Source organism: Mustela erminea, chromosome 6 (assembly GCF_009829155.1).
Source record: "Mustela erminea isolate mMusErm1 chromosome 6, mMusErm1.Pri, whole genome shotgun sequence".
NCBI lineage: Eukaryota > Metazoa > Chordata > Mammalia > Carnivora > Mustelidae > Mustela > Mustela erminea.
In genome coordinates, this window is record NC_045619.1 from 105,746,930 (window position 1) to 105,771,551 (window position 24,622).

The 24,622-nt window shown below is 45.6% G+C and overlaps 1 protein-coding gene across 3 annotated transcripts in view; it reads right to left on the bottom strand.

The window, feature by feature from the left end:
• Positions 1-23,465, bottom strand: part of SLC6A13 (solute carrier family 6 member 13) — a 41,605-nt gene extending 18,140 nt beyond the window's left edge. Inside the window, exons 1-6 of one of the 3 annotated variants that reach the window (XM_032349167.1) lie at positions 23,276-23,465; positions 21,861-22,054; positions 20,851-20,981; positions 16,043-16,249; positions 3,787-3,921; positions 581-721 (exon numbers count right to left, since the gene is read on the bottom strand). In XM_032349167.1, coding sequence (XP_032205058.1) covers positions 581-721; positions 3,787-3,921; positions 16,043-16,249; positions 20,851-20,981; positions 21,861-21,883 — 637 coding nt within the window. In that variant the 5' untranslated portion in view covers positions 21,884-22,054; positions 23,276-23,465. Of the gene's footprint in view, positions 1-580; positions 722-3,786; positions 3,922-16,042; positions 16,250-18,920; positions 19,022-20,850; positions 20,982-21,860; positions 22,055-23,275 lie in introns of those variants that run through there. The other 2 variants (XM_032349169.1, XM_032349170.1) reach the window with 2 other exon arrangements.
• Between the last annotated feature and the right edge of the window lie 1,157 nt (positions 23,466-24,622).

Here is a 24,622-nt window from a genome sequence, read left to right on the forward strand (position 1 = left end):
ATCGACTCAGTAGGCCTGTGGCCACAGGTGACTCCTGTTGTCTTCTAAGAGAGTCACAAGCAGTCTTACAAGCACAGGAGAAATCAAGCGTGTTTATAAATCATAAGGAAGATGCACAAAACAGCTTATTCCCTGGTTAAACCGAGATGGACTGTGAGATCGAAAGACCCAAGAGAGTATCAGAAAGAAGACGGGAGGAACAAAGATAACGGACAAACAATACATACACCGAAGTGATCAGACTTCAAACTGCAAGAAATAAATGGCTAAACTACATAAAAAGAAATCAGGTCTATTTGCATAATCTGTGACTTCATAATCTATGAATTGAATGCACTAACTTTTAAAATTTGAGTACAGTTGAGAGACCGTTCTTTTTAGTGTGTGACATTTTGCCTGTGATGCTGGTGAATTCTCATGCTGATCTTTGATACAAGATTTCTGTGACCTACTTGGCAGATTATCTAGAATGTCCCAAGTTAAGGTTGGGGATGGGATGCCGGGGATATACGGATAATCCCAGTCCTGGTTTATGTGGCTGAGCGGCAAGAGGAAGGGGACTCGCCAGGGATGACCTTACCTGTATTCCACTCGTGGTGGCAGCTTCCCCAGGGAAGGTCGATGGTGAAGCTGCTGAAGAGGTAGAAGAGGGCCCAGGCCAGGACAATGATGTAGTAGATGTTCAGGAGGACGACAATCATCTGGGAAGCATATCCGATGCCTGCAGGGCAAAACTGCAGAATTGGGCTAGGGACCATGGACAGAGTTCTCACACGCCCCCCCATCCCCGTCCAGGAGGGGGTTTGCTCTCCACTGTCAGAGCCCTAGACAGCACTGGGCCCAGGCGCCCGGCTCTCTCCTCTGCCTCCCTGGCAGGTGACAAGGGGCTTTTCTCCCTGCATTCCGTTGCCCTCTACCCGGGCTCCCTGTGTCCTTCCACCTTTATCGGTTCTGAAAATTCACTGATTTAAAGTTATTTTTTAAATGTTAAGACTAACTTGAAGATTCCAATAGTAAATATTCCCTGGAATTAAGCTGATGTCTTTTTGAAATATAAAAATACATGTTAAGAGCAGGAACAGGGGCGCCTGGCTGGCTCAGTCCATAGAGCATGCAACTGCTGATCTCAGGGTTGTGAGTTCAAGCCCCACATTTGGCACAGAGCTTATTTGAAAAAAAAAAAAAAAAAGTGCAGGTATTCACATGGGAGAAAATTCACATGGGAGAAAATACAACTAGATCCTCCCTAATATTTGCAGATGTGCAAAAGGAAACGATGGTGAAGTACCATTCTGCATAGATAGCCATAGTGAAATTTTTTACAAATGATGTAACTCAGTGATTTCCAAATTTGTCCACATATTAGAGTTACCTGAGAACATTTTTTAAAAATTTCAAATCCCAAACCAGACCTGAGACCAATTAAATCACAATCTTTGGGGGCAGGGCATAAGCCTCAAGATATTTTGAAGGTCCCCAGGTGACTCCAATGTGAAGACAAGTTGGGGAACCGCAAATACCCAGAGTTGTGAAAGATACGGGGGAAAGGTGTTTACTCAAGCATAATGACATGGCAAATCAGTATAACATTTGCATAGGGCAATTTAATAAGCCAGACCAAGAGACATCAATTTGATTGTCCATTTGATCCAGTGATCCTAATCCTGGAAATCTATCCCAATGAAATCATCCAGAGAAAAGAGAGAAAAAACTATTTTAACAAATACACAAGACAGCAGAATATAACAGCTTTATAAGTAATTGAAAATAAGCCAAAAGCCCCAAACAGAGAACTGTTAAGTAAATTATGATATATCCACTCCATTGAAGCTTATGCAATCATTAAATTATTGTTATATAGAAAATGGAAAATAAGGGTGCCTGGGTGGCTCAGTTGGTTAAGCATCCCAACTCTTGATTTTGGCTCAGGTCATGATCTCAGAATCATGACAGGGTCATTAGATGGACCCCTGAATCATCAACCTCCACACTGGCTGTAGAGCCTGTTGAAGATTATCTCTTTCAAGGGTGCCTGGGTGGCTCAGTGGGTTGAGCCTCTGCCTTCAGCCAGGTCATGATCTCAGGGTCCTGGGATTGAGCCCTGCTTCGAGCTCTCTGCTCAGCAGGGAGCCTCCTTCCCCCTCTCTCTCTGCCAGCCTCTCTGCCGACTTGTGATCCTCTCTCTCTCTCTGTGTCAAGTAAATAAATAAAATCTTTAAAAAAAAAAAAAAAGATTCTCTTTCCCTCTCCCCCTCCACCACCCCCACCCTCTGTCTCTAAAAAAAAAAAAAAAAAAAAAAAAAGAAAGAAAGAATGAAAGGAAGAAAATAAGGAAGGAAGGGAGGGAGAGAGGGAAGAAGTGAGGGAAAGGGTAATAGGAAGGAAGGAAGGAAGGAAGGAAGGAAAAGAAAGAGAGAGGGAGGGAGGGAGGGAGGGAAAGAAAGAAAGAAAATGGAAAATAACACTAACTGGAAAGTGGGGACATAAACTGTGTATATCCTGGATTAATACATATGTAAGCTCTATACAGAGAGAAAGAATTAATGAAATGAATCCCTAAAACTGGAAACAACACAAAGGTTTTAAGGTGGGTGATGGTTAAATGAACTGTGGTATGTCCATATCGTGGAATACTACTCAGCAATAAAGAAGAATGAACTCTTTATACAAGAACCTGGGTGGATCTCAAGGGGACTGTACTGACTAAAAAAAGCTAATCTCAAAAGGTAAAGACTGCACAATTCCATTTATATAACATTCTCAAAATGACAGAATTATAGAGATAGAGAACAAATCAGTGGTTTCCAGGGACTAGGGATGGGGCAAGAAGGAGCAGACATAGCATGACAGTAGCATGTCATAATGGGACAGTCTGTATATTGATTGTGGTGATGGTTAAATAAATCTACATGTGATAAAAATAACAATTATACACACACATACACACACACTAATGAATGCATAGAAAACTGGGGTAATTTGAATAAGGTCTGTGGGTAGTGCCAAATATCAATTTCCAGGTTGTGATTTTTTTTATAGTTAAGTAAGACATTACCATTGGGGAAAACTGGGTGAAGGGTACATGTGACCTCTCAGACAATTTTCTCTGATATATAATTATTTCAAAATAGAAACTTAAAGAAAATCCTATATAGAGAGAAATTTTGAAATAAAACACACTAATGTTTAAATAGCTATTTTGTCAAAACAGTAGAATTGTTACTGGTATTTTTTTGTCACTTAAAATTGTCTTTTTGGTTCTCCTGGGTGGCTCAGTCATTAAGCGTCTGCCTTCAGCTCAGGTCATGATCCCAGGGTCCTCAGATCGAGCCCTGCATCAAGCTCCCTGCTTGGCGGGAGCCTGCTTCTCCCTCTCCCACTCCCCCTGCTTGTGTTCCCTATCTCACTGTGTCTCTCTCTGTCAAATAAATAAATAAAATCTTTTAAATAAATAAATATAAATAAAATAAAATTCTTTTTAAATTTCTTGCAATTAATTAAACATTTTGAAAAAATACAAAATCATTTGTTGTACATTTGTAAAATATATAGCTAAAATAGCTTTGCACTCTACTTATTTAATCTGAAATCTTTTTCTCCATCCTCAGCCCCATCTTCTCCATTCTCTGATATATCAGTGCAGCACTGGGCCTACAAGTGGAGGGTTTAACATAAAGACACAGAGTATTAGGTCAACCAGCACTGCTACCAAAGCATTCAGTCATCCCAAATAAAGTTTGTAACCATGTATGCAGATATCCTGGAATCAGGCACAAGGCTACTCACCCTCAAAGATGGGGCAAATCTTCCTCCAGGCTGTGATGCCTCCCTGGCTAGTGTACTGGCCCAGCGCTGTCTCCAAGAGGAAGACAGGAATGCCACAGGTAAAGAGGAAGATGAGGTAGGGGATGAAAAAGGCACCTGTGGGTCGGAAACAGGTTTTCCATTACCCAGCACTAGCCTCCTTGTGATCCACATTCATCTCCTCCCATTACCACCCCGCACTGCCAGTTAGAATCCCCAGGGGCACGGGATGTGCAAAACTGTGGGGGACATTCCTCCAGATATCTGGAACCATAGCAGAGATCAAGAGTCACCAAGTTACCTGACCAGCCCTTTCTTACACTCTGAAAGTTTCAATCTATACCTACCATGATCTGCTCTCCATCAAACATCAATTAGGACTTCAATTATCCATAACTGTGCCAATAGCTAGGAGCTCACTGAATAATGGACATCCCAGAACATTAACATAGCCCACAGACTATAATTCTTTTCAAGGAAATTACTGTTTTGAATGCTAGATAGAGACTTTGAGCAGATTGAAATCAGATTTCCCTTGAGTAATCCTTTCTGCTTCAGTTTTCACAATCCTTTCTGCTTGGCTTTCTGCTGAGACAAGAGTGCTGATGCTGGAGATGCTAGCATTTTCTCCACTGTAAACCTCTGTGTGTTGCCAAGGTAGACAGAGGAGTTCACAGAGTACCAGAGAAAAAAGAACTGCAGAGAGAGGGAGATCCAAATATCTGCAGGGTGTCCACTTCTAGCTTTCAACTAAGGGCTGGTCCAATAAAAAATAAGTACATATGTCTGAGGAAACTACCCAAGGTAAGGGAAAGAACCATTTCAAAAGATGGAGAGTAATGGCGCTCACAGAGGGCTGGGAGAAGGGCTGACTCCCACCAGCCAGACTGGAGAGTCCCAGAATTCACAAGGCATTGGAAAGAGAAGGCATTTCCACTGAAATGGAGAATAATTAGCCCTAGATTGAGCACAACTCTGGTTCTGTATAACAAATCTCGGAAGCAACCCCCGAAAGTATCAAATAACTTCGCTAGCTCCAAACAAAACTCAAGAATATTTGTAGGGGGTGTCTGGGTGTCTCAGTCATTAAGCGTCCGCCTCCCACTCAAGTCATGATCCCAGGGTCCTGGGATCAAACCCCGCATGGGGCTCCCTGCTCAGCGGGAAGCCTGCTTCTCCCTCTCTCCCTCCCCCTGTTTGTGTCCTCTCTCTCACTGTGTCTCCCTCTGTCAAATAAATAAATAAAATCTTTTTTAAAAAGAATATATATAGAAATATAAAAATACCCAGCAACCAATAAAGCAAAAATCACCAGGTTTGGTGTCCAATCAAAAATTATCAGGAAAGGGAAGCCTGGGTGGCTCAACTGGTTGAACATCTAACTTGATTTTGGCTCAGGTCATAATCTCAGGGTCATGGGATTGAGCCCCATGTTGGGCTCCACACTCAGCACAGAGTCTGCTTGTCCCTCTCCCTCTGATCCTCCCCGCACTCACTCACTCTCATTCTCACAAATAAATAAATAAAAACTTTTGTAAAAATTACCAGTAAAACAAGCAGAAAAATATCACTTATAACGAGCAGGTAAATCAGTTGATGGAACCCAACCCATACTTAAACCGATGTTAGAATAAGCAGATATGGACGCTAACATGCTTATTATAATTGTGTTCCATATAGTCAAAATGTTAGATAGAGATGTGAAAGATACTGAAAACACCCAAGTCAAATGTCTGAAGATGAAAACCCCTGGTGCACCTGGCTTGTTCACCCCGTAGAACATGCGACTCTCAGTCTTGGGGTTGGGAGCTGAAGCCCCACATTGGGCAAGGAGCCTACTTAAAAAAAAAAAAAAATAGAGGTGAAAACCACAATGTGTGAGATGAAAAATAAATTGGATGGGATTAGTGGCAGATTAACAGCAGAAGAAAAGATTAGTGAACTTGAACCACAGAGTAGAAACTATCCAAAATAAAACAAAAAAGAGGTTAAAAAAAAAGTGTCAGTGAGCCATGGAACAATTTCAAAAAGTCTGACATACTAGCATCTGGAGTCCCTGAAGAGATAAAAGATGGGGAGGGAGGGTCAGAAAAACATTTGAAGAAATAATGGGTGAAATTTTTCCAAATTTGATGAAAACTATAAATCCACATATCCAAGAAGCTATATGAGCCTCAAGATAAGAAACATAAAAAACACTATAAGAAGGCACATCATAATCAAGTTATTTAAACCAGTGACTAAGAGTTTTTTAGAGGAAATCTTAACAGCAACTAGAGAGGGACAACTGGGTGACTCAGTCAGTTAAGCATCTGCCTTCAGCTTAGGTCATGATCCCAGGGTCGTGGGATTAAGTCCCACATTGGGCTCCTTGCTCAGTGGGGAGCCTGCATCTCCTTCTGCCTGCTGCTTCCTCTAATTGTGTTCTCTCTCTCCCTCTCTCTCTGACAAATAAATAAATAAAATCTTAAAAAATAAAAATAAAATTATGGGGTGCCTGGGTGTCTCAGTGGGTTAAAGCCTCTGTCTTCAGCTCAAGCTATGATCCCAGGGTCATGGGATTGAGCCCCACATTGGGCTCTCTGCTCAGCAGGTAGCCTGATTATCTTCCTGCCTGCCTCTCTGAATACTTTGATCTCTGTCAAATAAATAAATAAAATCTTTAAAAAAAATAAAATTAATCAGAGAAAAAAAGACACATGTACAGAGAAACAAAGGTAAGATGACCTCAAATTTCTCACTGAAAACAATGCAAACGAGAAGATAGCAATAAGAGGGCACATTAGTTCCAGTACTGAAGGAAAGAAGAAACTTTTAGCTAGACTCCCAATAAAAATACTGTTAAAAAACTAAAGTGAAGTAATGCTTCTTAAGACAAGCAAAACCTGAAAGAATCCATCCCTAGAAGACCTGCACGATAATAAAGGTTAAAGAAAGACCTTCAGGCAGAGGGGAATATGATGCTACACAAAGGAACAAAGAATGTTAGAAACGGTAACTGCATACATAGATAAACATCTAAGAATTTTCTCTTATCACCCAAATCTCTTTGAAAGATGACCGACTAGTTACACAATATGAGGTGGAGTTTATAACATATGAAAAAGTAAAATGTGTAGCAAAGAGCACAGATGTCAAGAGGAGAGAGATGGAAATATATTATTGTAAGGTTCTTGCATGTAAAGCAATAGAATATCACATGAAGGTGAATGGTGATAAATTAAAGATGCACACCACAAAATAAATAAAATCTTAAAAAAAAAAAAAAGGGTGCATGGGTGGCTCAGTGGGTTAAAACCTCTGTCTTCGGCTCAGGTCATGATCTCAGGGTCCTGGGATCAAACACTGCATCGGGCTCTCTGCTCGGCGGGGAGCCCGCTTCCTCCTCCCTCTGCCTACCTCTCTGCCTACTAGTGATCTCTCTGTTAAATAAATAAATAAAAATCTAAAAAAAAAAAAAAGATTCATGCCACAAAATCTAAAACAATCCTTCAGGGGCTTCTCAGTGACTTAGTTAGTTAAGTGTCTGCCTTAGGCTCAAGTCACAGTCTCAGGGTCCTAGGATCGAGTCCCACATGCTGAGCAGGGAGCCTAGTTCTCCCTCTGCATCTGCCCCTCCCCCATTTGTGCTCTTTCTCTCTCTCTCAAATAAATAAAGTCTTTTCAAAAAATAAAATAAAACCATCATTCAACTAACATAACAAAGACTTGTGGCTAATAAGCCATCAAAAGAAGAAAGCCAACAATGAAATAATAAAAAATAACCAATTAATTCAAAAGCAAGCAGAAAGGTAGGAAAAGGGGAACAAAGAACTGATAGGACAAATAGAAAACAAATAGTAGGGTGCCTGGGTAGTTCAGTGGGTTGGGTCTCTGCCTTTGGCTCAGGTCATGATCTCAGGGTCCTGGGATTAAGGCCCGAATCGGGCTCTCTGCTCAGTGGGGAGCCTGCTTCCCCCTCTCTCTCTGCCTGCCTCTCTGCCTACTTGTGACCTCACTTTCTCTCTCTCTCAAATAAATAAATAACATCTTAAAAAAAAGAAAACAAATAGATAATTTATTTAAACTTAATGCGGTAAACTTAACTGATAATTACTTTAAATGTAAATAGTCTAAACATCCCAAATAAAAGACAGAGATTGTCAGAGGGGCTTCAAAACAAAAACTAGCAAGACTCTGCTATATGTTTCTTAAAAGAAATGCACTTTAAGTATCAAGACATGAAAAGAAGGAAATCCTGCCTGCTGAGATAAGGTAGATGGACCTCGAGGATATTGTTTCAGGGAGAGAATAAGAAACTGTATGCTCAAGGGCTGCAGCATTCCCCACCTGCTGGCCAGGATGGCAGGAGAATTTGGCTCTCCTCTGCCTTTGGCCTCCAACTTCCTGGGGAACCTAAGCAAGTGTCCTTTCTCCTTTATGTTTCTCATTAGCAAAGCGAGGAGTAGAGAAGTGATGTCAGGTCCCTTCTGGACTTCACATCCCAGCTTTGTCATCATCCAGGGTCCCTTTGCTCATGTCCCAGTCCCAAACCAGTAACCACAGACCAGAGCACCAGAGGCCTCAGCCACCATGAGCTCAGGCCTCCAGCAAAACCTGTATGTTCTCAGTTATATGCGGACCTGAAAAGGTCAAATTTGGGGACACCTAGCTGACTCAGTTGGAAAAGCTCATGACTGTAATCTCAGAGTTGTGAGTTCAAGCCCCACGTTGGGTGAGGAGATTACTAAAACAAACAAACTTTAGAAAAATAAAAATAAAAAGGCCCAATCTGTGGAATTAAAAGGTAGAACGGTGATTGCCAGAGGTTCAGGGATGGGGGAAATGAGGAGATAAACTTGCACCTATAAAATGAATAAGCTCTGGCAATCTAATGTACACAGCAGTGTGCCTATAGTGAACAACACCATATCATATACTTGAAAGCTGTTAAGAGACTACATTTTGAGTGTTATCACCAAGGAAAGATAATTACGGGAGGAAATGGAAGTGTCAAATAACCTAATTGTGGTAATCATTTCACAGTAGATAACATGGATTGAATCATCACATTGTACACCTTAAACTTAATATATGTCGTGTCAGTAATATCTCAATAAAACTGGAAAGACATTTAAAAAAACCAAACCACATTTGTGGTTATACTCAGACAGGGCAGCAAAGGTAAGAGAGGTGGGAGAAAGGGACAGGAGGGAACTTGAGGGAGTCATGAATACAATACAAGTTCATTATCTTGATTGTGGCAACGGTTTCATAGGTGTATACATGTCAAAAGTTATCAAACTGTACACTTTAAATAGGCACATTTTGTTGTAAATCAGTTATATCTTAATAAAACTGTTTGAAAATGAAAGTTAATGGGGACTAGCATTCTGCAGTCCCTCACCTTCCAAATCTCTGGTTTGTAGTCTACATGTCTATAAGTCCCACTGAGGAAAGCACCTGATTCCCACAGGGCAAAGAAATAAAGATCATAAACTCCATGGTGTAATAAGTCCATAAATCAATCCAAAACTTACTGAGCAGGAAAAGAAAATTCCAGAAGAGAGAACTCAGTAGCCAATTTGAACAGTTACAGCTTAGAGTTGAAAACATGGCAGAAAAAGAAAGAGAGCAGAGAGAGATAGAAAGATAGAGAGAAAGAGAATTTTCAGACCAATTCAAGCCCCTCCTCCCCACCTTTATGCTACCTGATCTTTCCCAATAATCTGAGCCAATGTTTAACCACAGAGGGTTCCATGGTCAGCTCTGTTCCCCTAGTCCTCTGCCTCTTGGAGCATGTGGGCAGCTGGCCACAAGGGGCAAGTTCCACACTTGACAAGCTGAGCCACTGGTCCTACAAGGGGAAGGGGCCAGGGGAGTAATGGGCCCCAGAGGGCCCGGGTGCAGACTTGGGGGTCCTATGGAGGCCCAGCCTCTTTCCCTACCCAAGCCCCGGTCACCATGATTAGAAGATGGAGCTAGTCCTAGAGATCCTAGACCTCAGTGATCTGCTCCCCCATCCCGGCAGATTAGTCTCCTTCCCCAAATTCTGAAGGGTCCTGGCATGCTTCCCTGTGAGATGGGGGAGGCCCCATGTCCAACCTAGAAGGGAATCATTCTGCAGGCCACTCTTCTACAAAGGAACCCATTCTGTGGTGTCTTCTGTAATATTCCAGCAAATATTTAAAAAGCCTAAACTGATAAGATTCTACCCAGTGGTGAGCATCCATGACCTGTTACATGCCAGAAGCAACACTATTCTGACCACTGCTGGGAGCCGAGTCATTAACTGACAGTGGTTAACAAATCATCACACACTAGTAAAATCACAATCGTTATTTTTATATGGAGAAAAAAAGCACTCCTCATTTCCCTTTGTTCTTTATACTAACAAGCAACATCAAGGAGATCAGTCCTCCCAGAGGCCAGGTACTATTTAATCCTCCTCGCCCTGGTGTCCCTATGGCCTCTGTCCCTGTGGTCTAGGGCTGCCCTCCCTCCATAGCCTGCTGCTCTAAGATCCCTATTCCTAGAAATCCAGCTGTGGGACATTCTGTTGTAGCAGCATGTGGGATGTCCAGGCATTCCAGGGGTGGAGGAACTTGGTCAGCCAGTAGCCAGGGTCCAGGGAGCTAGAGAGAGCTCAGCTGAAGCTCCATGAAGAGTTTGGGTGTCTGGGGACTGAAGATCAGAAGGGAGGAGGGCTTGGAGGGGGATAAGGATCAAGGAAGCATCTGTCTTCACACAAGGTGACCTCCAGCTGGTGTTCTATGACTAGCAAAAACCAATGATTCCTTGCACGATTGACCTCTGCTCCTGGTTTTCAGTAACTTGACTTAGAAATTAAGTATAGGGGTACCTGGCTGGCTCAGTCGGAGGAGCATATGGCTCTCTTGATCTTGTTCGGGGTCATAAGTTCAAGCCCCACATTGGGTGCAGAGACAACTTAAAAATAAAATTGTAAAAATAAATACAAAAATCAATTTTTTCTAAAAAATAAATTAAGCATAAAATGGTTGGCAGATGATGTTTTTGACTGGGCTGAGACTGGTGGGCAAGTAATTTACATTCCCTCCTGGCAGAGTCGAATCCTCTTACCAAAACCCTGTCCTACCACCTTCCCCCCAACATCACGCCTTTTGGGTTCTCTGGAGACTTCTCATCCCCATGGTTAGAGCTTTAGGGGACAAGCCTCGGTGGGAAGTCATGTTTGCATTTCCCTCCAGGGGGCTGAGGATGGAGAGCAGGAGAGCTAGATCAAATGTTCACCGGTCTTCCCAGGCAAGAGACCCAGCCCCAGCACCGGCACCGCTGGCTGCACAGGGCACATTGTCATTTCTCTTTAGCACTCACACTGGCTCCCTCCTAACCAGGAGGGAGAACACACAGCAGACATGTACTCTGTCCACTCCCAAGTTTTGCCCAAATAACCCATACTTCTTATTTCTAATTCTCTTCTGCCCCCATTACCTCAAACCCACTGCAAGCAGAAGCAGTCACTGCCCCGGCTTCCCAGAGCGACCGTTCCTACAAGATCACCAACAAACAGCCCCCATGCCACCAAAGCCAACACTCCAGTCTCCTCCGTAACCTTCTTGACCTTTCTGCAACATCTGATGTCATTGTCCTTCCCGGCCCCTCTGACCTCATCACTTTCCTTGCCTCCCAAAACACTTCACTGTCCTGGTGGTCATCCTTCTGCACTGCTGTCTCCTTATCTGCCCCCTGCTCTTTCCTCCCCTTCCCCCATTCCTTGTTCTCTCTTCTCGCCATGAAAGGGCTAATCACCCACCAATTTATATCTCCCATCTGCATCTCCCTCACAGACCACAGACTTCCGTGTTTTACTGCCTAGTGGACAGCTCCCCTTGGATGGCTAAGAGATAGCTCCAGTCAGTGTTCCCAAAATGCAACTCCTTTTTTCCCTCTGAATACCTGCTCCATCACAGTGGAGGGCTCATCCTTCCTCCCCAGTGCTCAGGCCGTACCCCTTGGGACTGCTGAGACCAGAAAGCATCAGTGGGGGTGACAAGAAGTATCTGATTCTGCCTACATCATGGGTGGGGGGGGTCACCAGTCCCAAGCATTCTGGGTGTTGAGGAACTCAGTCTGTCAGCAGCCAGGGTGTAGAGAACCCAGTTGAAGGTTCATGTTCAGAAGCACCCAGAATCTGGGTAGTTAGGTAGATTTGAGGGTTGGGGGGGATGGGAGGAATCAAGGATGACTCTAACATTTTCAGCCTTGTGACTGGTCTGCTTCTTCCCTGACACCTATACACTCCATTCCCAACAGCAGCTAAAGAGATTCTTTCAAAATGTAAGAACTGTAAGAAATGGGGTACCTGGTTGGCTCAGTAGGTTAAGTGTCTGCCTTCGGCTCAGGACGTGATCCCAGGGTGCTGGGATCGAGCCCCATGGCAGGCTCCCTGCTCTGTGGGGAATCTTCTTCTCCCTTTTCTCCCTGCCCCTCCCCACTTGTGCTCTCTGCTATTCCCGGTGCGCTCTCTCTCTCTCTCTCTCTCAAATAAATAAAATCTTTTTAAAAATAATAAAATGTAGATCATGTCACTCCTGCTCAAAACCCTGCTCTGAATCCCCACGTCACTAGAGCCACAGCCAAAGTCTCAAAGTAACTGACAAGGACCTCCCCGATCTGCCACTCCCTGACCCCAGCCTCTATCTACTCCCCTCCTCACAACTCCTCAAACCAGCCAGTCAGCCTCTTGCTTTACGACTCTTAAATCTTGTGTGTCTTCTGCTCGGAGCACTTTTACCCTCAAGAGCCACACAGACAACTCTCTCACTCCTGGCAAACTTTGGTTCACATGTTCTCAGTGCCCCCTCCCCTCCACCCCTCCCACACACTTCTGATCCCCTTACCCAGCTCTCCTTGGTCTTTTTCCATAGCACTCCTTAACTTCTGATATACTGTATAATTTTCCTATTTAGTATGTTTCTTGTCTGTTTCCCTCCTCTAGAATGTAAGCCCCACAAGGACAGGGAATTGTTCTGTTCTGTTTATACACGGATGCCAACAATTTAGAAGAATGCTGGGCAAATGGAATGTAGCCAGTAATTGCTTTAAATGACATGGTCGGGGTCAGGGCTTGTGTGGGCTGTGCGCTGGGATGGCTGGCTGAGACTGGAGATTCTAGAAAGCCATTAGGGGTGGGCAGGCCCCAGGTTTTGGACAGCAGAGAAGGTGCTCACCAAGTAGACGGCTGAGGCAGGCAAGGCTCCCATCCATCTCCCTGAAGAGCCTACTAGCTGCTTTTGATTTGAGATGGGCTTCTTTCTATTACTTTCTCAGCTTCTCTGGTTTTTGACTATAGTGTTTCACTGTTCTCCTGCTTTTTCTTTTTCTTTTTTCTTTCTTTTTTTTTTTTTTTAATTTCACCTGCTTTTCTATCATATTCTTGCCTCAGCCCTTTCTCTGCTCGGGAAGTCACTTCAAATTGGGATCTACCAGATGTTAAAGCTGGAAGGAATCAGAGAAGACATCGTCGGTTTAGAACAAAAAATATGTAAGTTTAGAACAAAAATATGTTTGGGGAACTTTTTCATTCCTGACCTCATCACTGAACAAATATGGATAAAAAGTGCCCGCCTAACTTATCTTCTCGCTCTGCCCCAAGTCCCAAAGGGGCTGTTTAAGTCTGGGAAGTTGAAGAAAGGGCCCGGAAGCAGTCTGATAGGGTCCATTACCTGAGCACAGTTCACCCCAGTGTGCCCCCAGCATCTTTCTCCAGAACTTGCTCAAAACATTCCTCTCATCCCCTAGGAGTCCCCAGGGATCCCTAGTTGGAGAATCATGGGTTTAAGTAAAATCACTACACCAGGAGGAAGAAGGGTGGAATCCATGTAAGTAGTCTCCACTCTCCTCACCTTCCTGCCCCACACGGGTAACAAAGGGTCCTGTCAGAAAGAGGCATCAGTCTGTTCCTTGCCAGACAAGGGGGTGAGAAGAGCAAGTGTTGGAGTCCATTCCCTGGAGGAACTTGCTTTCCCAGGAAGGCGAGGGGAGCTGAATGATGACAGAAAGGTTAAACCACAAGGAGCACCACAAACCAGGCCTGTCCGTCTAAAGACCCCACACATCCTAGGTGAGTCCTCCTTACCTTGGCAAAGGAGGCTTTCCATTAATTTACCCGGTGGCCCTGGATGACTCATGCCCTTCAGAGCAAACCTGAGCATCAGCCTCTAGCTCCAAAGACCCTCAGAACACTTCCCTCCAGCTGCTGTCGTCCATCAAGGAAAAGACGAGTCCTAAGGCGCTACGCTTGATCAAGGGAAGAGACTATGGGTGGCAGTGTTAGGGATTAAACAGTTTGACTGGATCCAGGACACAGAAAAGGTGTCTCCACTCCCAGTCAGAATCAGCACCGCTGGAAGGCTATCCAGGGAGGAAGCCGCCAACAAGCCGTCACACCCACCCCCTTCCCTCACAAGCCCATGGCAAGAACCAAGGGACCCCCTACTCTTCCTGGGCCTGCATTTCCACCCAAGCCAGCATCACACTCTCCGGGGCCGGCACGCACTTACCACAAAGCCCTGAGGCAGAGCTCAGATCCAAACACGGCCAGACAAGCTCCCCTCAATGGGGTGAGCCCACACTCTGCCCCCCCTCACCACACACACACACACACACACATGCACACACACACACTGCTCCTGGTCACAGCTCCCTTTGCTTCCGTTTCCTCAGCCCAGTGGTTTTGCAGCAGAAATCACTGGAAATCACTCCCTCCCGTCTCTTCGTGCCACTCCCGCTAATTCCCAGGCCAACCTTTACCCAATTCCAGAGAGGCTTGGGGAAAGCTGCTCACCTCCTAATCTTCCTGCCATGTGAGGAGCTAAGCTGGTTACTAGGCTCCAGATACAGAGCCCCAAAGCCCAGCTTAACCTCCAGACTCCTCCTCCGCCCTGGACCAGCCTCGTCCCTCCACCCAGCTCACTGAAGGGAGGCATGTGGAGTGTCCAAGGCTGGCGTGGAAGTGGGAAGACCTCTTTTCTTCCCTCACACACCGCCCAGAACAAAGTCCTGTGATTTCAGGCTGCTGGCCAGAAATCCCCGGGGGGAGAAAGGACATATCAGCCCATCCCTCCCCTCTGGAAACATACAAGTTAACTTCCAACACCAAGGCCAGGCCACCAATTGCCACGATCCTGAGAACAGCACTCCAAGACTTCAGAGCGCCAAGCCAGCCCTCCCACCTCCCCTGTCCAAAACCACTGGGAGGCGGAGCTCCATGCATTTGAGAGGATCCGACTCCCCAGGAAAAGGACAGGTGTTACGCTGGGGCACCCGCCAATCCTGTGGCCCACAGAATAACCACGGCCCTCAGCGTTTCCCCACGTGACCTACCTCCCCATTGCCCCTTCCTCCAGCCCAGACGTCCAAACTGGATCTGGGGAGCCCCAACACCTGTACGCTTTACCCACCAACAAGGAGATCTTCCTAACCTACTGCTCACCCAGAATGCTTCAGGACCTGAGAAACCCCTCTGAGCTCTCCCACAGAGGGCTGGGATTGCCTGAATGTGAGGTACTGGTCAGAGAATGACCACTGCTGCCGGGCAGGAGTGGAGCTGCCCCCAGTGGGCTGGAATGGGGTGGGGGGAGCAGGAAGCCAAAAAGAACCTGGAGTTAATGCCACCTGCCCGCAAAGTTCAGTGGGGAATTTTGAAGGGAGAGCCGCTGGTATCAAAGGTTATGACACTGGGAGGGCTTGGGTAATGACTGCCTTCAGGAATGGCATCAGGCCAGAGGAATACAGGGAGACACGGACTAAGGAGTTTCAGGACCACAGGACAGTTCAGTAGCAACATCTCCAACATCGCTGCCATTTATTAAGCTCCTGACCTACGTGACCACTGATCCTTACGGCAGCTTGCAAGGCAGGTACTGCTATCTTAATTTACAGGGAGAGCCACTGAGGCTCTGAGAGGCTTAAATGACTCGCCCAAGATGACACAGAGATTAAGTAGCAGAGCCAGGGTCCAAACTCTGATCTGTCTGGTTCCAAACCTATGTTCGTACTCCTAGGGTGCCACAGCAACATAGAAAAGCCCTGGGGAAAGTCACATAATGTGTCTAGGTCTCAATCTCCTAGGTCTGCAGTGTCCTTCCTGACCCATAAGGGTCTTTCCAACTCCAGCATTTCTGTGCACCCATGGGACTCCCCAGAGGGGCAGTACGTGTGGGAGATGGAGACATCCTCCTTCCAGGGGTGCGTGGGGTGGCACAGTGGCTCTCACCTCCCCCATTTTTGTAGCAGAGATAGGGAAACCTCCAGACATTGCCGAGACCAATGATCTCCCCAGCCACTGACAGCACAAACTCCATCTTGTTGTTCCAGTGTCCCCTTTCCAGGGTGCCATCTTCCTTCGCCTTTTCCATGACTGGGTATGCTGGCTTTGTCTCTCCATTACTGGTTGTGTTCGAGACCCTGCTATCCATCCCACCTGGAAAAGAAGCAAAGTGCTCTATTAACTGCTGGGAATCCTGGGAAGAAAGGCTTCCCCTTCCTTCACCGGCAGATTCCCAAGGGAATGAGTGCACTGGAAGAAAGTAGATTCCTACCCCCTTGCCTGTAGACCCATGTTCTCCTTAGCATCTCTCACTGGTAACGGCTGAGTAATAGCTGCAGAGAATGTATCTTTCTTTCCTGTTCAGAAAGAAAGCATGGAGACTGAGGTACAGGCATGTGTTACACAGGGAAGATCCTCTTGGGTGGGGGCTTGTGGATATGGAAGAATCCACATGGCCCCTGGGTTGTCTAAGTTCCTCTCTGCCAGCCTATGGCTCGCTTTGAATGTGTTACCATGACCTTCAGTGTCTATATTCTGTATGCTGGGGACAGTTGAAAGGATCCTCAAGGCCACCAATTTCCCTTGCAGGAATTTAGTCTAGCAAAGTAACTGTGACTGTGGGTAAAGATTTGGCATTGAAGATGTTCATTATTTACAACAGCAAAAAATTAGAAAGTACGTAAGGTCCCAAAGCGATAGATAGGTTAATAAATTATGGCACATACAGACCCTGGAGCCTTTTACTATCATCAAAAATTGTATTGCAGAAGAAAAGGTAATGAAACGAAAGTGCTCACAATATGTGAAGCGAAAAGTTATCAAAGAGCATACATGATACCATTATGCTTGGAAATATTTCATAAAGCGTATGCATTGGAAGCTTAGGATAGCCACCAAAATGGTTCTCTCTCCATGGTTGGAATATAGGAATGTTTTCCTTATTTCCATTTCTTACATTTTCATCAAAGAACATGATTTATTTTGTACTATTTAAATAAAAGCAAGTTCTTAAAAAATCCTTCCCAAGGAATGAGAGAGGCTGAGGGGGTCCTGGAATTCTGCAGAAGATGGGCTGATTTTTTCAGCTATCCTTCCTTGTCTCTCGGAAGTCAACATAAAAGAAAGATGAACTATGGGCTCGTGTGTGTGTGTGTGTGTGTGTGTGTGTGTGTGTGTGTGTGTTACACATAGGAATCTGTTACAGTAGAGAAGAAAACATGAAATTAGTAAAGAAACACTGTGGGGCGCCTGGGTGGCTCAGTGGGTTAAGCCTCTGCCTTCGGCTCAGGTCACGATCTCAGGGTCCTGGGATTGAGCCCTGCATTGCATCATCGGGCTCTCTGCTCAGCAGGGAGCCTGTTTCTCCCTCGCTTTCCGCCTGCCTCTCTGCCTACTCATGATCTCTCTCTCTCTCTCTCTCTCTCTGTCAAATAAATAAATAAAATCTTTTTTAAAAATTTAAAAATTAAAAAAAAATAAAGAAACACTGGTCCAAATGCTTCCCTACCCTATTCTAGACTCTTACCAGGATTAAAGATAAGACTGGACATGGTTCACATTTAGTGAGCAATTACTACTAAGCACTTTACAGATATTTGGTTCCTTTAATCCACAGCCACCCTGAAATGTAAGCAGTATTAGTTCTGCTTTGTAAATAAGGGAGCTGCAGCTCAGAGAGGTTAGGTGACATGTCTGCAGCTCTACAGCAAGATAATGGCATCGGCGGGACTTGAACCAACTCTGTCCCTGCTCTTTCCATTAAATCTCTCGATTACATTGGCTACCCAGGTTGATCAGCATGTCTCAGTAGCATCTACTGATAACTCCCTCCTGATTTTATACAATGGTCCCTTTTCTGGAAAAGAAGGCAAATGGGCTTTTTCATACACGTCAGGAAAAATTCATGCTAACAGAACTTTCTCAGGGATAGCCTCATCTTGCCCAGGCTCCCCTATGGCTCCGCCTCCCCAGGGGGGGCCACCTCAGGGACTGGAACAAGGAACAGTAGGAAAGTCAAGGAACAGTAGGCACCTTCACTCATTTGATAAATTAGGGAATAGGCTGCAGAGATCTTGAGCTAAGAAGGAGAAACCCAACCAGCTGGTCCCGAGAAGGTTCCTCAGTCCTTTCAAGAAGCTTGTCTAACACCTCATGCTCATCCTGAGCCTCTCTTTACCATCCAATGGGAGTCCTCCAATGGTGGAATGCTATCTCCCTCCCTCCCTCATCCTCCCAGACCCTAGAAGAAACCGCAGGCCTCTCCTGGGTCCCTGGCCTTATGAAGGTGCCTCTCAGAGGTAGTGTGCTGCAGTTAGAAGGTCATGAGCTCGTCAAGCCCAGCACAGACCTTAGCTCTGCGCTGTGCCACTCGCTGTCTGACTCTGGGGAAGTGAATTAACTACTCTGAGTCTCCATTCACTCATCTGTGAAAGCAAGAAGGACTAAGTGAGGCACTAGATATATATAAAGGAAAGCACCTCGTAGAATAACAGCACTCAGATTTTTATTTTCTTTCAGTATTGCCAAAGAGGTGTTCATTGTCTCATCTCACAGAAAAGAAAGGCTTTCTTTCCTCTCAGTCTAGGGTTCTTGTCCTCTAAAGCCCATGGGCCCTCAAGTCCATGGCCACTGAACCTTCAGAAAGCCCAGAATATAGCATCTAGTCTTTGCACAGGCACACCGAATGGCAGGATCTGTTTTCTAGGAGAACCAAAAAATCCTTTGGTTGTACGAACTATGATCTTACCAACCTGTAGTCTGAGACCCAGAAACAGAAGAAAAAGAGAGCGAGAGAGAGAGAGAGAGAGAAGAAAATGTCACCAACCTTAGTGTGCTTGCTGCCAGAGGTCCAGTGGGGTGGGGGAAAGAATGATCTAAGGGGGAAGGGGAAGGTGCTGGCTATTTAAAGTGTGGTTCCAACTCCTCTGCCGCACTTGTAATTCTAAACTTGGCCCAGCCCACATTCCGCCTCCTGCCTGCCCCCCTCCACGTTCCCTCTCCTGAGCACCAGACAACTCACAGGCCGGGGAGTGCGAGTGCACCCTGGCAGGTCAGGCCAGTTGCTTGAGAGGCCGGGCAGCAGACAGTTTTCCCCAGACCTCACAAGCTCTTTCCTCTGGCCACCTCGGGGTCTCCTTAGAGGGATTCCGCCTTCCACCCTTTCTCTGGCTCCAGCGCTCCTATACTCCCATCAGGAATAGGTGTTCCTTTGGTCAGGTGCCCAGTAAACTGAATGTGCATTTCTCTAAGCATTCTGCAGTTTATGATTTGGTGTGGACCATGATTAAGAATAAAGATACATGGGGACGCCTGGGTGGCTCAGTGGGTTAAAGCCTCTGCCTTCAGCTCAGGTCATGATCTCAGGGTCCCGATCGATCCTGCCCCTGCATCGGGCTCTCTGCTCTGCAGGGAGCCTGCTTCCTCCTTTCTCTCTGCCTGCCTCTCTGCCTACTTGTGATCTCTGTCTGTCAAATAAATAAAATCTTAAAAAAAAAAAAAAGGAATAAAGATATATACGGGCACCTGAAATTAATGTCATGTTGTGAATCAACTATAACTCAATAAAAAAATACACTAATGGAATGAAAAAAAATCAATTATCATTTTTGCAGGTCGTACGCTACTATTTATTTTTTACTTTTTGTTTTACTGGCAAAATTATAGGCATAAAATTCAATAAAGGGAGACTTTTGTCAGAAAAAAAGGAATAAAAATACGTAGATTATAGAAATCTGAGAAGTCAGAAAAACGCCCTCAACACACACACACACGCGCGCGCGCGCGCGCACGCACACACAGGTTTTTTAAAGATTTTATTTATTTATTTGAAAGTGAGAAAGCAGGAGCTGGGAGGAGGAGCAGAGGGTGAAGCCGACTCCCCGCTGAGTAGGGAGCCCCACCAGTGGCCCAGTGCGGAGCTGGGGCTGGATCCCATGACCCTGAGATCATGACTCGAGCCCAAGTCAGAGGCTTCACTGACTGAGCCATCCTGGCCCCTCATTTGCGCATTTATATACATATGGGAAAGTCAAAACAATTAATACTAGTTCTATCTGGAGAGTAGGGTTGGGGCCCGGAAATGAAACATGAAGTACGGGACATTTTTCACTTCTGTTTTCGATTTTTTGGATTGTTAAACAATGTACTAGTTTCGATTTTTTTTTTTTTAACGATTTTTTAAACCAATAAAGAGAAGAAAGTGCCAAGCTTAAGCCCTAAACTCATCCTAAGCGGAAGAGCTGGCTGGGAAGAGGAGGCGGCAGCGTCCAGTCCCCGGCGTTTCGCACTCCGCGTCAGGGCAGGAGCAGAGTGGGGCGGCAGAGCACCGGCCCAACACCGAACGCCCCGTGGGATGCATGCTGGGCCCGGATGCGCCCTGGGTGCCGAGGCCAGATGGTCCAGGGCGGAGTCCCCGCTCCATCACTTTCCGTGTTGTGGCCTTGTTGCTCAAAAACCTTGTTCTCAGGCGCCTGGGTGGCTCAGTGGGTTAAGCATCCGCCTTTGGCTCAGCTCACGATCCCAGGGTCCTGGGATGCAGCGCCACCTCAGGTTCTCTGTGGGAAGTGTGCTTTCCCTCTCCCCCTCCCCCTGCTTTCCCACTCCCATTCCCCCTGCTTGTGTTCCTGCTCTCACAGTCTCTCTCTGTGTCAAATAAATAAATAAAATCTTAAAAAAAAAAAAAAAACCTAACGTTATAAAAACAACAACACAACTTGCTTTTGAAAAATCTATAAAAAGGTGTGCCTCCTCCTTACCTTGCAGGGTTGAGTGAGGTTTTGGCAGGTAACGAGCATATGTGAAGGGCCCAGTCCATGGGTAGCAAGCCTTCGAATGGTAGCTGGTATTGATCCTTAGGAAATCATTCACAGTGAGCAGGGAAGGTTTCCTGAAGGGGATGAGATCCAGAGACCCCTGAGCAAAGCTGGGCTCAGGCCAGACAGTAAGAGTCTGGGGCTGGGGGCGGGGCTTGGGGTGGATGACTGAATGGGATACACAAAGGTGCCTGGGGGTGCCTGGGTGGCTCAGTCAGTTAAGCATTTGCTTTCAGCTCAGGTCAAGATCCCAGGGTCATGGGATCGAACCCCACCCCTGGCTGCCAGCTCAGCTCTCTCTCTCTCTCTCAAATAAATAAATAAATCTATGGGGGGAAAAAAGCCTAGGGAGCCTCGCAGAGACAATTATTCCTGTGTTTCTGCTGCTCTTCTCTCCCCTTCTGACCATCCCTCCATCTTATTTAACTGTTAAACAAGAGACCAAAAGTGTTCTCCCAGAGAGGTTGCAAACTCATGCAAAAAACTCCATTTTCAAAGGTAATGCTGTTAACTTCTGTTTTTACTTACCATCAAGTGCTACTTACTAATGACCTATGAACTGAGCTGCTAATCATTAGAAACTCTAGTATTTGTGCTCTAAAATGACCAGGTAACTGGAGTGTACTGAACTTCAGATGGATATAGGAATAGTATTCTAAGTTAGGACACCAGACAGCCATCAGCAATGTTGCACAGCCCCTCCTACGCCCTCTATGTGCAAGAACTAGGGTTCCCTGTTTCCAGGAAAGACTCCCAGTGACCAGGGCACCATCAGGATCAGGCTGAGTTCCTTCAGCCTTGAATTAGAGTCGTTTAGAGTTGCTGCCCTTGTACAAAGGAATGTTCAGTTTTGCTTGTTGATCCTGTTGTTTTTACATAACCACTTACATTTTACCTTTTTAATATTTTATTTTTTAAGTAATCTGTACACCCACCGTGGGGCTCAAACTTACATCCCCGAGACAGAGCCGCTCATTCCACTGACTGAGTCAGCCAGGCACTCCTACGTATTATCATTTTGATTGCTGTTTTGTTCCTCTCCAAATCTTTGTTATCCCCAATTTCTTTTTCTCTGTAAAGTAGGAACTGGTGCTGTAAGTCTTCTGCCCTGTTTAGGTTGACCAATTTTTACAACGTTTGAAAATCGCTGGTAAATGAGTGACAACTGCTCACAACTCCCTGACTGGGGTTTAGCACAAATCAGGCAGGACTAGCCTTGCTTCTACCTCACTTAGCCATCAGCCTTTGCCCTCCCGGGTCAGGAAACCTGAAAATAGGGAACATGAGAGTCAGTTTTCAAGAGTTCTCACTCAAGAGGCCGTGATGGTTCTAAGACTCGCTAGAGACTGTTAGGTTAATGGAAGGATGTGGTCCTCAAACAGAAATAGAGTGAACCATGGAGAAAGCGGGCCTGGCAGGTCTTGGCTTCTAGCCCGTTGATCCCGGCATATTTCAATGTCAATATGCCATTATTTACTTCCCCAGCATTTTTTTTCTCTCTACTAGGAGTGGCACAAGGGTAAAAAAATTTTCAAATGAGCATGATTCATTTCAAAAAGAATATTTCTGAGCAACACCAGTTTCAACATTGGAATGAGTTAATGAAGAAAGTGGAGAGAGATCTTTAAATGAACAGGCACTGGGGCACCTGGGTGACTCAGTTGTTAAGCGTCTGCCTTTGGTTCAGGTCATAACCCCAAGGTCCTGGGATGGAGTCCCGCATCGGGCTCCCTGCTCAGCGGGGAGTCCACTTCTCCCTCTGCCACCACCCTGCTTGTGCTTTCTCTTGCTCCCTCTTCTCTCAAGTAAATAAATAAATAAAATCCTTTAAAAACAATTAATAGGCATAGTTCTCTTTAACCACAGGGGTGAGGAACCTATTGACCTTTTTGATCTCTTTTCAAATATCTGAAAGAGAAGAAAAGAACAAGAGAAGGGGCACCTGGGTGGCTCAGTGGGTTAAAGCCTCTGCCTTCGGCTCAAGTCATGATCCCAGGGTCCTGGGATCGAGCATCAGACCCTCTGCTCAGCGGGGAGACTGCTTCCTCCCCTCTCTCTGCCTGCCTCTCTGCCTATTTGTGATCTCTGTCTGTCAAATAAATAAATAAAATTTTTCAAAGAAAAAAAGAAAAGAACAAGTGGAATCAACTCCACAAATTATAGTTTTGCTAAAACTGGAACAATTCAAGCCATAAAGTGAATAAGGATGGTACTGGATTTTAACCCAAAGAATGAAATATATTCACAAACCCATGCTAATAAAATAAATAATCAATCAAATAAATGAATGGGAGGAAAAGGGCAGCTCTTCTGTACAGTAGAATTCTAATTAATAAAAGTAGAAGGAAAGCAAGAAATAGAAACTCACCACTAGACAAACCCCACTGTAATCCTTGCTGGAGACAAGATCTACCGATGACTGCTGAAATGAATGGGTGAGAAGTTTACATAGTCTCGAAGCATCTTCTCCAAGATATTTATTATCTACAAAGAGAGAGTCACTTCATGGTGGAGACGTCAGACAGAAACCACCATAACCAAGTGACCCAGGCCAGCATCTCTGGTAATAAGACATACTGCTATCCATATCACGAACCGAGGAAATGATGTACTAAGAAAAACACAACCACGCTCCTGCCAAAAATGCAGTTTAGTCATGAGGAAACCTAAGACAAAGCCAGAGGGGGACACTGGACCAAATAACTGACAAGGAGACAGAGATTGTTTTAGGCCGCAGGAGACCGAGGGGAAGTAACATTCACATGTCCCCTGGGATCCTCCCAAGGGTCCTAGACTGAATGCTAGAACATAAAAGGGCCACTGACCAGTGTCAAAACCGGTGCCATGTACAGAAGGCCTTCAGGCTGATGGCGCTCCGCCCACACTAGGTTCCTGTTCTGACAGTCGTGGTCTGGTTGGATAAGATGGTGACGGAAACTGTACTATTTTTGCAACATTTCCTTCAGTCTAAAATTAATTTAAAATAAAAAAGGCTTTTTTTCATGGTTTGCTCCCTGACTATTGCTGCCCAAGCACTGGATCCCGCTGGGGAAATCCCTGGGACGACAGGCGTCCTGAACACGCGGAAGTCCGTTCTCAGGTGCTGGGTTGGATTCCAGGGAGGATAGCCTGAACTCTCGAAGCCCAAGGTCTTAAAGAAATAAAACTTAAGACGAAGAATGTTAATAGCAGTCGTCGCTGTTCTTCATTTTATTGGGCGCTTCCAACGTGCCAGGCACTGTGCTGAGTGAGTGCTACACGTGTGCCATCTAATTTTATCCTCAGAATAAACCTCTGAAACAGATGTAGATGCCACTTTGGGGCAAGAGGCTTGAATGATGGGAACCCCCACAGAGCCCCTAACCACGCTGGCTGAATACAGACAGGCCCATCGGGTGACCCACCTCAAGATACCCATAAGCCCAAGCTGACAAATGTGTTACTTACACCTGGACCAAAAAAGGAGGATTCCATAGGTTCCCATACCTCCTCACCCTCTCCCCTTAAATACAGCCCCGACCCACTGCCTCGTACCACACCGCCCCTCCTCTGCTATCCTGCCCTCGGCTCCCTTGCCCTGTCTTCAATAAACCTCCAACTTCTTTGTTCCGCCTCCGGTGAATTCCCTCACCTCCTGTGCTGCTGGCTTCCCCCCAAGCGGGGGCCCCCACATTTGGGGGCCCCATCTGTTCAGGAGAGATAACAGAGATTACTA